Here is a 13153-nt window from a genome sequence, read left to right as displayed (position 1 = left end):
ATTATATATTCATAGAGCAGTAAAGTAGATTTTTTTTTTTTTTTCATAAAGCGAGATTATATAGATGAAGTACGATTCGGTGCTCTCCGATCATAAAATTGCAAGAAACAAGAGCTCAAGATACTAATTTCCAAGGTTCTGAAAACTTGTTCGGATTGGCTGGTTGAACCGGTTTAATCATGAACCGTTGAGGAAAATGATTCGGGTAAACAGCAAAAGTGGAAATTTCAAAAACCGGATTTGAACCGGTGAACCGGTCGGAAAGTGCTAACTGCTAAAGTTGTGATGTTCCAACTTCCAAATATGATGTCTTCTGTTGAATCCTTTGGGAAAACTATAAAAAAAAAAAAAGGAAAAGTATATGGAACTAACTCTAAATCAGCAAAAAATGGAACAATTTAATTAATTATAAATATAGTAATTAGTTTTATTTATTTATGATTTAAAAATATTGGTTATTAAATATTTCACCATATTCAAATTAGGAGGAGATACGTCTAGTATCATTGCAACGTGAATCACGGAAACTGATTCAATTAGCTTCCGTCTCTTCACCCTCATTCCCTCTCCAAATGCGTAAAACATGATAAATCAGAAAATAGATTCAGAACCATTCAATTTACAAAGAAAAGAAATATCCTAATGCCTAGCATAAGCACCATCCACGTAGAAGTTTTGGATTCACTCAAAGACATTTGATTGGTTTTTGGCTGGTACCCTCTTGGTTCCTAATATTGTTAAAAAAAAAAAAACCTGACAAACAAACACGTTGACTAAAAGGTGGATATTATGTTAGCCAATTGTAGATAATTTTAGTTAATAGTCACTAAAAGGTGAATATTCAATTATTCTAATTTGTTTACTTCAACAGTTTTACTAGCTCCTCTACTCTAATGAGTGTGTATATATATACCTACTTCAATGTATGAAAAATGATATGAAGTGATCAATTTTGTTATGTGAGATCATTCTCTCTCTTTCTCATATTGCGTTTTTAACCAAAAACTATCTTAGTATTTTCGCTGGGATTCTCAACTAGTGTGAAGTTCTATCGTTGGCTATTCATTCTTGTGACAATTTTACTGCCTTTTTGTATTTTTTATATTGGCTTTGTCTTTTGTTTATCCTTGTTGCTGTGTTTGACTTAGGTGTTGTAAGTTTTGGATTTGATTTGGCTTTTGGCTCTCATTTTGTTGAACTAATCAGGCCCCACAACCTGTTAGTTGTTATAACATTTTTGTTGTTCATGACTAAAATTAGCTTTAATTATGTGTATAATTATTTTTCCGAAGTATGAATAATAGTATAAATCGAAAAGTACTTAGAAATAATAATGTATTTGTAAAAAAATAATAATGTATTTATAAATAATAATTTGGCTATTAATTTTGTCTATTTATTTATATTTTATATATTATTTTATTATAATTTAATTATTTTATTTGAATTACAGTTAAATTGGTTAAATCAATAAATCAATTTAACCTTTAGGTAGCATTTATAAAAAAGATAGAGACTAAAAAATTGATACTAAGATGCTAAAACTAAAAAACTTATATTAAAATAAATCTCAATATTATGTTTAGTATAAAAGTGTACAAAATTAATTATATTTATGCCTTAATATTATATTTATTTTAAAATAAAAATAAAAACTGAAATATTTAAAATTACAATAATATCCTTAAATTTAAAATCTAACTCTAACCCAAACACAATTTCATTTTTTTTTTTATCAAACTCCAGCCCGTTTCTTCTCTCCCATGAAATTGTAAATTTGTAACAGAGAAGGGAAGGTATCCTCCGGTCGCCGGCAGTGGTGTTGTTGCTGCCATGGTTGTGCCTCTGGGTCTGCATCACCACCGCCCGCGTCATTCACCTCGCCGCTGTCCCTTACGGAGCTCACGTCACTCCCACTTCTCTCCTTGCCGTCCGTCGCTCACCTCGCCGACTTGCCTTTCCGGTCTCCGGCCTCTGCTTACCTCGCAGTCCCTCACCTTCCTCCTCGTCGTCTCTCTCTGGTAAGCCCTCCTCTGCTCTGCTCGTGTCGAAGCGCTCTCTCTCTCTCTCTCTCTCTCTCTCTCTCTCTCTCTCTCTCTCTCTCTGCCGGCTTGCCGTCACCGTTGGCTCCTCTGCCTCGTCCCCGGCGCCGCTTGTCTTAGTTTGCCTCTGCTTCATCCGTGCGTCTGCTTCCTCTGCTCGTGATTCCTCCTCGTTCCCGTTGCCGTCTTCTTGCTTATGCTTCTGCAGTGTGCGTGAGTTCACTGACTTCACTATTCGCTGAGTTGTTTTTTTTTTTTTTTTTTTTTTTCAGTTTTTCAATTATAAGTTTTGATGCGGGTTTAGATAATTTGTTTAATTTGATGTAATTAGTTATTATTGATTAGAATTAGATAATTGGTTCATTGCTTGCCGCCTCAGTTTCAGTTCATTGTCATGAATCGATGAAATACAGGTTCAGCTCGGTTTTTTTTTTGTAAATTGAATTCATTTTGTTGTATTTTTAGTTTCAAGATAGTCCTTTTTTTAATTTTCAGTGCTACCAATAATAGATTATATAGTCTGACTTGGGAAGTTCAAAGTGAAGCAAGTTATTGATGGAAAGCAAGAGTACCTATTTGGCAAAGCTACTTCAGTCGTGCATTGCCAGCAAAGCTCTATCATCCGGCAAGGTTCTCCATGCGAGAATCCTCCGAGTGGGCCTTTTCTCCGACACTTTTCTCTCCAACAACCTCGTCCAATTGTACTCCAACTGTGGTGACATTGTCTCTGCACGTCAAGTGTTTGCTAAAATGCCTCAAAAGAACATCTTCTCTTGGAACGCCATCTTGGCTGCCTACTGCAAAAACCGCAACTTGCAAGACGCGTGTTGTTTGTTCCTGGAAATGCCTGAAAGGAACACCATCTCGTTGAACACCATGATCAGTACAATGCTACGTGCTGGCTATGAACGACAAGCATTGGAGACCTATGATTTGATTATGCTACAAGGTGTTAAACCTTCCCATATAACTTTTACTACTGTTTTTAGTGCTTGTGGTGCTCTTTTGGATGCAGGATGCGGTAGGAAAAATCATGGGGTTGTGATCAAGCTTGGTCTTGACGGTAACATTTATGTAGTTAATGCCCTTTTGTCCATGTATGCTAAGTGTGGCCTTTCTGGGGATGTAATTCGTGTCTTTGATGACATTGATGAGCCTAATGAGGTTACCTTTACTACAATGATGGGTGGATTAGCACAGATGAATCAAGTCAAGGAAGCTTTGGAGATGTTTAGGCTCATGCTGCAAAAGGGGGTTCATGTTGATTCTGTATCTTTGTCCAGTATATTGGGTGTGTGCGCAAAAGGAGGATTTGATGAAAGGGACATTGGTCTATGCAATCAGAGTCATGGAAAACAAGTGCACACACTCTCAATTAAACTGGGATTGGAGGGAGACATCCATTTAAGCAACTCGAAGCTGGATATGTATTCGAAAATAGGGGACATGGATAGCGCTGAAAAAGTTTTCGCGAATATGAGTCGGCATAGTGTTGTTTCTTGGAATGTGATGATAGCTGGGTATGGCAACAAATGCAACAGTGAGAAAGCTGTGGAGTATCTCCAGAGAATGCAGTGTTGTGGATATGAACCGGATGATGTTACTTATATCAATATGCTAGCAGCATGTGTCAAGTCTGGGGATGTTAAAACCGGGCGTGATATATTTGATAGCATGCCTTGCCCGAGTTTGAGTTCATGGAATGCTATACTCTCAGCCTATAGCCAGAATGCAGATCATGAAGAGGCACTAAAAATGTTTAGAAAAATGCAATTCCAATATCAGCTTCCTGATCGAACTACATTAGCAGTTATTCTTAGTTCATCTGCGGAACTGGGACTTCTTGAGGCTGGAAAACAGGTTCATGCAGCCTCTCAGAAGTTCGGGTTCTACGAGGATGAGTATGTTTCAAGTGGTCTTATCAATGTGTATTCAAAATGCGGGAAAATGGAGTCTTCAAAGAATGTATTTAATAAGCTGCCCAAAGTAGATGTTGTTTGTTGGAACTCAATGATAGCAGGGTTCTCAATAAATTCTCAGGACAATGAAGCTTTCTCTTTCTTTAAGCAGATGCGCCAATGTGGCTTCTATCCTTCAGAGTTTTCATTTACTACCATTGTGAGCTCTTGCGCAAAACTCTCTTCATTGTCCCAGGGACGCCAGGTTCATGCTCAGATCATAAAAGATGGTTATGAAGATGACATTTTTGTTGGCAGTTCTCTTATAGAAATGTATTGTAAATGTGGAAATGTGGATCAAGCCAGATACTTTTTTGATATAATGCCAAGTAAAAACATTGTTACCTGGAACGAAATGATACATGGTTATGCACAGAATGGATATGGTGACGAGGCTGTTTCCCTTTACAAGGACATGATCACATCTGGTGAAAAACCCGATGATATTACTTTTGTTGCCGTCTTAACTGGTTGTAGCCACTCTGCATTGATTGACGTAGGAGTTGAGATATTCAATTCAATTCAGCAAAGATTTGGAGTGGTGCCAAAGTCAGATCATTACACTTGCATCATAGATTGCCTCGGCCGAGCAGGGCGATTCCAGGAAGTAGAAGTGATCCTAGATACTATGCCATGCAAGGATGATCCAGTTGTTTGGGAAGTGGTTTTAAGCTCATGCCGCATTCACACTAACTTGAGCTTAGCAAAAAGAGCAGCGGAGGAACTCTTCCGGTTGGACCCTCTGAATTCGGCATCTTACGTGCTTCTAGCAAACATGTACTCTTCTTTGGGAAGATGGGAGGATGCAAGGGCTGTCAGGCATCTAATGAGTGATAATAGGGTCCGCAAGGATCCTGGTTATAGCTGGAGTGAGCACAAGAATGATATTCAGAACATTATGGAAAACAATCTGTAGACTATAATCTTCCAGCTGATTGGCAACAAGTTCAATTAAGAATTATGATATCACTGTGATAGTGGATGAAAAATCAATGCCATCTTTACATTAGAAATCCTATTCATACATGTAAAGCTCACTCATTTTGTTGGCCTTGAAGTAGGAGGTGCCAGCACCTCACTTCATAATTGGGTGGTTCATCACTCCATGAGTTCTTCGCACTGCAAATTCTTCAGAGGGTGAAATTGGGTGCGGGCATGTGGTTTGTGGTGCAGTTCTTTCCCAATTTGGTGGCTTCTTTTTCAATTGATGCGTACAAACGGTGGGAGTGGAAGCAGTAAGCTTGCTTTGCAAGCTGCTTCTTGTCCTATTAATAGCAAAGTTCACTTATGGGGTTGGTAACCATAGTGAACCGAAACATGATAGAGACATTGATGGCAGCAAAGCGGCGTCTTTTCCATGGCGGAATGGGATTCAAAGGTATTCATGGCCGCCTTCTTCCATAATTGCTCCAACCACCTCCGCTTTGCTCCCCAATCTTAACAGTAGTGATTATATATACCGTTTACTAATTTGATGTGTCTATTTATAAAATATCGTCACGTAAATAATAACTTTTGGAGCGAAATTTCACCTGTTTTGATAGGATTCGTGGTAAATAGAGAGCAGTTGATGAAGGTTATATATAAACTCAAAAGATAATAAATGCTTTACTATCAAAAACTATATCATTTCCATGCTCATGTGGTTGCAACGGTACACGCACCATTGTAGATAACGAAATACATTGACAATTTCGTTTCATTTTGCACTATCTAATGACAAAAAGACATACATGTTCACCATTTACTATCGTAGAGGACCTAATTGATACTTTTTTTCCTTTAAGGACTAATTAGTCCGAGGTCGAAATCCTTATGGATCTAATTGTCACTTTACTCTATGAATAATATGTCGACAATGACTTGCTTTGGTTGTTTATTTGTATTTGAGATAGTTGTGTCATTTTATTTTAGTTTTTCGACAGAGATTTATGAACTTAGCTTTTAGTTTTTTATCCAAATTTAAGAGCTTAGTTTGTGCTCTCTGCTTTTCCTGTGAACATTATAACATCAGGAGTATCTTCCCATTTGGACTTTCCCTCATCTAGTTATAATTGGCATTATGGTTTGTGTTATTATGACCTGAAGTGTATGAATATAAAATTGATTGAATACAAAGCAAATTCCGAACACCCCTTTATGGGCCCTATATTTTGATGTGCATATCTATGTTTGTACTTTCCAACCTTTTGTGATCCAATCTCCCAAATAAGTTTTGTTATGCTATTATTATTTACTCTGTGATGTATACCCCATGATTTAAAGGAATGCATTTTTAAAAAACCAAGTGCAATGGATGTGGAACATAAGGGGAAAGCTAGACTGGTTGGAAAGCTATGATCATATATATGCTCATAAAGTGGGGTAATTTTTTTCCTATGAAGCAGGAGCAGACAGCATCCCCATGACTTGGTTTGGCCATGAGAATTTCAGACCATGGAATTGGGGTGACCGCTTCCTTCTCTTGGTAATTTTTTTTGGGCATAAATGCAGATTCGGGTGTGCTTCTGAAGGCTTGTTCTGCAGCAACTTGAGTCAGTCATAAGTTGTTTGAATCTCTGAAGTTGTGGTGGCTTCTTTTTCAATGGATGATTGGATTTGGTGGAAATTTAGGAGTTGGAAGCAGTGGAATTGATTGCTTGATTCAACCCTTCTTTTTTGCTGTTGAGACTAAGTGGAAATTCTAATTTTCCATTTTGATAATTATTGTGTTTTCAGTTCTTGATTATTGAATTTAACTACGAAAGTAGATACAAGAGTTTAATTTTTTGTTTATGTTTTCTGTTTTGCAGCAACTTCAGAAGATGAAACATACAAATTTTCATGTGTATGATGAGGTAAAAGGAACGGATTCATGGGATTTAAAGATCTGGGAAAAAGGGAACTAGTGACAACAATATTACTATGATATATGTATTTAAGTAGCTGGTTATCCGGTCACAATGTCATAGCTTGATTTTCATAGTTATCATAGTAATATTGTTGTCATAGTAATATTTTAAGATTGTTCTATAATTATTGTTTTCCCAGATAACACTTTAGACAACAAGCAAATAAATCTGGTCAGGGTGTTGTGTTTTTGCTAATTATGAATTATGAATTGGGTAAGGTATTTGTGGCTTTAGGACTTTTTGGTTTGGAATCAATGCAAGAGGGTACAACAAATGTTGTCTCAGCTTGGGAGTAAGGTGGGTGCACTACTATTTGCGTGTTGGGAGTATTTACCTTAAATTTTGTTTTCTTTCCAGTGATTCAGATTTTAGTCCCTTGAGGCTCCTAGTGTTTAGAGTTCAAGAAAGGTTTTATCCATTACTAAGTAACTTTTTGTAAACTCATGTATTTTTTTCTCTATAATATTTATTTCCTCAAACCACCTTATTCTATTGTTGCATGCTTTATAATCTATATCTATATATATGAAAAGAAAGAATACCATCATTCATGTTCACACAATTAATAGATTTGTTCAATGTACATACAAAAGTAGCATATGAAGTTTAAAAACGGCTGATATTGGATCCGATCTGATCAGATGATTTTAGTGCAGATCGGATTGAAATTTTGGTCATATCTGATCCGGATCCAATTCGCGTTCACCTCTAAACACAAAATCTAAATTCAATAGCATACTTAAATTGATATTTGGAATACAAAATCTAAATTTCAGCATTATTATTCCAAAGATCAATTTGTAGTCAACGTGTTTGTTTGTCAGTTTTTTTTTTATTGTTTCTCCAAAGGATTCAACAGAAGACATCATATTTGGAACATCACAACTTTAGCACTTCCCTGTTCCTAAATGGTTGATAAATACTAGTGTCGATAACCCACTACCAATATTATCCTTTCATGTGATTAACAAAACACAAACTTGTCACAACTCACAAGCAAGCCAAAATCTACGTTCTACACATTCTTCTTCAGCCATAATGTAACATACAAAGCCATCTTGTACAAGAAAGCAAATATTCATGGAAAAAGAAAAAAATTATTCCAGTATAGGGCCTGAATTCAACGCAGGTAGCTACCATGTTTTAGGCTTAGCTATATCAAGAGGCTCAAGCAGTTTGACCTGTACCGAGAACTAACCAAAATTGTATTTACAGGAGAAGAAAGCATGATGATCATGTGCTGGAGAACGTATCAATCATATTCGTGTTATATCCAAAATTCAAACCAGCTGCTAGTACCACTCCCCCTTTTGAGTTGATGACACAAATCTAGCCTCACGAGTAGTTTTTGTCCATTGTATTAGCAACTTGAAAGGAACAGTATGAAACTGACTACTTTAATTTATTCTGAAGTGTTTCTGAAGTTAACCATGTATATCGCAGCTATAGTAACGATGGCCCCGACTAGCTGTACAGGCGTGAAGGTCTCCCCGAGATACAGAAACCTGAAATACCAAAGCAAAATGTTTGAATCATAAAAGGTAAAACCCAGATACATTGACATGAATCTGAAAGTTCAAAAGAATAAGTGTGAATCCCTAGAGAAAATGTGAGTGGCACAATGTACAACAAAATGATAGGGCCAGGTCACACTTAGGAAGATTATGAACGATGCATCAAGGTGGTGGTTCTCTTCCAAAAATGTGTGCTTTTAGTTGTGAACTTGTAATAGGTACTTTCTTCTCTTTAATATTCTACTGTTAAAGAATAGCTATATCACCAGTCACTTGTTATTTATTTCTGATTTCATTCTCCCTACTACGTAACATAAAAAACCTGAAAATTCTGTTCCACAGTAAGGCAGCCTTACCCAAAAATTGAAGCAAACATTGGGGTCAAAAACGTAAGTGAACTGAGCTTGGTCAAGCTACCTGCAGCATATCACAAGTTGCAAAATCATTACACTGCATCTTTGAAAAACAAAAAGAATCTCATAGCTAAACAGGAGCCAATGAACTATTCTAACTTCATATTTATCGTGGAAGCTTGAAGGAATAATAAAATACTCATCTGCATAGAAAGAAAAGAGGAATATCATGACATCAGATATACAAACCTTTAGTTGCACTATAAAAGAACACACCATAGCTCACAGCACTTCCAAAAATGGATGTGTAGAGTAGTGCCAATATATCAGTTGAACTGTACTCTTGAAGACTCTGACTGAGAGCAGGATCATTGTTAAGAATGGAGAATGCCACTAGAGGGAGGCCACCAATAACCATATGCTGCAACAAATATGGCAGGGTAAACATTTGAGCTATGCTTCCACCTAAACAATGCTGCCATCTGCTAAATAGCTTCTTCCTATCACTTGCCCAATCCTCTTTTCTTAGACAGATATAGTTTTCTTTTAGATAAAATAATCAATAAGATACAAGCCTAAGATCTATATGATACATTTTCACTGGTTATAGAGAGTTTAGAGACAATTATCTTTATGATATATGATGATCCATAACACAAACTCCAACACATCCAAGGTCATATAGTTAGCAAAAATTGCCATCTTGTATTACCAAAAAAGTATTGCATTTTGTCTGATCATTCCTAGATTGAAAGAACAATACTAACCAAGCAATTTAGTTTCATAGTATCCAAATGTGGTAACCAACATGAAATCAACAAGCATTAGATTCTATAAATAGATTTGGAGCCTACCCATCCAGTTGCCATGACAGGATCAGAATACTTGGAGACCCATCGAACCATAACTGTGCCAACTGCCATACTCTGGGCTGCAAGAAGCATCCACCACTCCCCACTTCCCCATAGTGAGAAATTGCTTTCATCAAATGACAGCACCGGTAACTGCAACAAACACGGTGATCCTTCACTACCAAACAAACATATAGAAGGTAACTCATAGGTAGTTGTACCTTTTGGGCTGGTAACTGTTGCACCCTTCATATATTTATAAAACGGGTAATTTCAGGTTGTGTTTAATGAGTAGGATAAGTAATTTAGTGCCTTTGGTATAAATGCAGACTCGAAGTTTACCTCGAGTAATACAAGTCCAACTACACCAAGGACTAGACCAGCAGCACCAACAATCCCAATGGATTCACCAAATAACAAAGCTGCAAGCACAGCTACTGTCAAAGGTTGTGAATCAATTATAACCTGCATTAGAAAGCACCGATACTTATTTAACGTAATGTGATTAGTTGAAGTGCAGTTACACTAATAATAACAATAACAGTAGTCATAAATAAGAGATTAACTGCAAACATACGCTGCCCAAACCAGCCGAAGTCCTCTGCAACCCTTCTGCAAGAAAACCCTGTTTACATTAACATCACACCAATCAATTAGCATTGCTTTCAATTCCCCTTCATTCTAAACAAACAAACTAACGAAGTAACAAATATACTGCCATGGAAAATTTCATAACTTTTGAGAGCATAAGATATGAACAGACCTGAAAGCAAGCTGCATCAACTAATGCAAAGAGAGAGATTGAGAGCCAGGCATTGAGTCCCGAAGGGAATGGTCTTCCCCTTGAAGCAGCGAACCCGATGAGGAGGAACCCGGCAGGTATTAGCCGGAACGCCGACACAAAGAACGGGCCTGTCCTTGGAATCACCTCCTTCATAGCCACCATTGCAGTTCCCCAGAAGAAGAACGGTGATACCAGCACTGTCAATTCCCAAAGCCCTTCCGCAAGGCACTTCAATGATTCACCTTCTTCAATCCACACACAAGATAACTTTAGTTAAACAGATTTCTTTTGTTGCTGACAGTTATTAGTTAGTAGTGTGGTCCGTTACTGACAGTTACAGACTTAATGTTAGTTATTAGTTAGTTAGGGAAATTGTTACTAGTTCATTTTGGTTACAGACTGATACCTTGTTCCTTATTGTTCTCCGAAGATAACGATACGGTGCCGTTTTGTCCCTGTTCTTCATTGGCGAAGGGTGCAACGCACTCGACGTCTTGGCCGGTGCCGACGCAATCTACGGCGGAAGAAGGAGGGGGATCTTGGAAGTCAAGCTGTTGTTGTTCGGTGCCGGTGGGAGTGCAGGAGACGGTGAATGGTTTGTGTCTAAGTGAAGTGGTGCGCGGAACCCTAAATCGAATGGAACATGCAGCGGTAGAAGATGGAGAAGGAAGGAATGGGAAAGTGTTGATGCGAAATTGAGAAGTGTGAGAGTTGTGAATAGAGAAGTAGCGGCCGGCGGTGGCGGTGGCGGTGGCGGAGGGAGACGTGCAGCAGCGCGCCATGAGTGTTGTGTCGGAAAATATGTAGCGGGAAAAATGTGTGGTGGTTATAACCGCTAACTGCACCTGAAACACTTCATGGATGTATGATCTTTTTACAAAGCATGGGTCCCTAGCATCACACGTACTTCTTTATTCTTCTCCATAAACCTTTCTTATAATTGAACGCAAACTAATAAGAATTTTAGATTAACAAATATTAAGAGTTCAAATTATATATTTTTTTGTATATAATAGTTTATTGGCCATATTTTTAAATAATGTTTAAAGTTGTATCTCTGCGACAAATTAATTCAATACTAAATATGTATCTAATTATATAATATTATGTTAATAAAATAATTATTTTTTATATTAATATTATATATATAAATTAATTATTAAATCAATTATTTATATAAAGTATATAAAAATACAAAATATATAATTAAAATAAATTAAATAATATATTTATTTATATATAAATACATTATCATTAATTTGATAACTATTTTTATAATATTTTTTGCTTTCATATGGATATTGTTAATAATTATTTAAAAAAATAAATATAATTAAATGATTATATAAAATAGTTTACAATATTAATGTATTAAAATTAATCTAAAATATAATTAATTAATGTCAAAAATAATAATAATGTATTGAATTTTTTTTTTATAATTCTGATCAATATATTTTTTTTTAACCTCAACATGTTTACATTGAATTATCATCAAAGACAAAAGTAATCATATATCTAATATTAAGTCTTATGATCTAATAGAGATAAAGAAAAGAGAAATAATTTTGAAAGAAGAACAATACGAAAAAAATTTAAGAATTAAAATTTTAGCAATAAGTTTTAACTATAAAAAAGTTTAAAGATTATTTTAAATATTTAATTAAAATATTATGAATAAAAAATATTATTTTTTTAGTTTTTTACTGTATCTTTTAATTCGACAGGTTAATAACTAATCTGTCGCATATTTGAGCTCTATTTAAAGGTTTATCATTAGTCTTTGAACTCTATTTAAGAGTTTAACGATGACTAATGAATTAGATAAAAGAAAAAAAAAAGTCTAAAGAAAAAAAAAAACCCAGAAGTAGTCCAATAAGTTTGGTGCTGAGCCTAATCCATTTGGAGGGAAATAAAGGGCTTTCCCTAAGTTGAGTCCAAGTTAAATTTTGTATGATTCTTACATGTGTTAGCTATACATAACACTCAAGACCAAAAACAAAAAGTGTATTTCTTCAATTTTTGAAAGAAAAAAAAAATATTCCAAACCCATAAAAATAATAATAAAAAAAAGAAAGTGGATTATACTCTTAGAAGTTGGTAAGCTATAAAACAAAGAATAATTCAGAATTCTTTTTCTATTTACAGCTCTCTCTTTTTTTTTTCTTACAAATTTAAATGGTTCTATATCTTTTTAGTAATATCTGAAATCAATTTTCAATACATTTTTGGTTTAATATTTTCGTTTTTGACAAATTTTAATTATCAAATTTGTCTTTAATTTTTTATTTTGTTAGACGAATAAATTTTATTTCGAATTATGCTAAAATATTTAGATAAATTAGTTTCATTATTATTTAAGAAAGATATAAACATTTTAAAAACTATTAAATTCTTATATCAATCGTTTCACGTAGACAAATATTCATATGTAAGAATAATTTGTTTACAAAATAAAACTTTCTAAAACTAATTTACTAATAAAAATTATTAGAGAATGAAATGTAGAAAAAGAATTTCTTAGGTAGCGTTTGATGGAAAGACTGAGATTAAGAGACAGAGACTAAGAGACAGAAATTGAAATAAATGTCAATATTCTGTTTGGTGCAAAGTGAGAGACAGAAATTGAAACAAGAATGAAATTCTAATTTAATTTGCACAAGGGGTAAAATTGAAATTTATTAATTGAAATGAAGGTATTTTAGGTATAAAATGTTATTAAAGTTTCAGCCTCCATCTCTAAAAATTTTAGTCTTCTGT

At 35.1% G+C, this 13153-nt stretch overlaps 2 protein-coding genes across 11 annotated transcripts; one reads left to right on the top strand and one right to left on the bottom strand.

Moving 5' to 3' along the window:
• Window positions 1–1714: 1714 nt before the first annotated feature.
• LOC107638748 (pentatricopeptide repeat-containing protein At4g20770) lies at window positions 1715–7370 on the top strand. Of its 8 annotated transcripts, none has more exons than XR_015902163.1 (3): window positions 1715–2021; window positions 2538–5378; window positions 6494–7370. XR_015902163.1 is itself a non-coding variant. In XM_088500809.1 (2 exons), exon 2 carries the CDS (start codon window positions 2598–2600, stop codon window positions 4914–4916), a length of 2319 nt encoding a protein of 772 aa, XP_088356935.1. In that variant the 5' UTR covers window positions 1721–2021; window positions 2538–2597; the 3' UTR covers window positions 4917–7370. The 8 variants fall into 8 exon arrangements, 2 of the variants coding, with proteins under 2 accessions (XP_088356935.1, XP_088356934.1); XR_015902161.1 differs by having other exon boundaries at window positions 1721–2255; XR_015902160.1 differs by having other exon boundaries at window positions 1721–2255; window positions 6388–7370.
• Window positions 7371–7890: 520 nt separating this feature from the next.
• LOC107639116 (WAT1-related protein At3g02690, chloroplastic) lies at window positions 7891–11372 on the bottom strand. 3 transcript variants are annotated; one of them, XM_088500811.1, is made up of 9 exons: window positions 10800–11308; window positions 10373–10638; window positions 10187–10234; window positions 9952–10074; window positions 9831–9855; window positions 9613–9787; window positions 9008–9240; window positions 8762–8822; window positions 7891–8396 (listed from the first exon to the last, which is right to left on the bottom strand). In XM_088500811.1, exons 1-9 carry the CDS (start codon window positions 11173–11175, stop codon window positions 8294–8296), a joined length of 1410 nt encoding a protein of 469 aa, XP_088356937.1. In that variant the 5' UTR covers window positions 11176–11308; the 3' UTR covers window positions 7891–8293. The 3 variants fall into 3 exon arrangements, with proteins under 3 accessions (XP_088356937.1, XP_016198061.1, XP_088356936.1); XM_016342575.3 differs by lacking the exon at window positions 9831–9855 and having other exon boundaries at window positions 9008–9179; window positions 9613–9762; window positions 10800–11372; XM_088500810.1 differs by lacking the exon at window positions 9831–9855 and having other exon boundaries at window positions 9008–9179; window positions 9613–9762; window positions 10373–10635; window positions 10800–11304.
• Window positions 11373–13153: the final 1781 nt, after the last annotated feature.

The sequence above is a fragment of the Arachis ipaensis genome, chromosome B1, assembly GCF_059453495.1.
Source record: "Arachis ipaensis isolate K30076 ecotype BB chromosome B1, ASM5945349v1, whole genome shotgun sequence".
Classification (NCBI taxonomy): Eukaryota; Viridiplantae; Streptophyta; class Magnoliopsida; order Fabales; family Fabaceae; genus Arachis; species Arachis ipaensis.
Note: the sequence above shows the minus strand (reverse complement) of the source record. Positions and strands in the feature narration are given on the sequence as shown.

Excerpts from the sequence above, each read along its gene's own strand:
- LOC107638748 (XM_088500809.1), top strand. The coding sequence starts at position 2,598 with ATGGAAAGCAAGAGTACCTATTTGGCAAAGCTACTTCAGTCGTGCATT.
- LOC107639116 (XM_088500811.1), bottom strand. The coding sequence starts at position 11,175 with ATGGCGCGCTGCTGCACGTCTCCCTCCGCCACCGCCACCGCCACCGCC. Across the intron at positions 10,639-10,799 it reads GGAGAACAATAAGGAACAAG|AAGGTGAATCATTGAAGTGC; the intron begins GTATCAGTCTGT and ends TGTGGATTGAAG. Across the intron at positions 9,856-9,951 it reads TTGGACTTGTATTACTCGAG|GGTGCAACAGTTACCAGCCC; the intron begins GTAAACTTCGAG and ends AAATATATGAAG.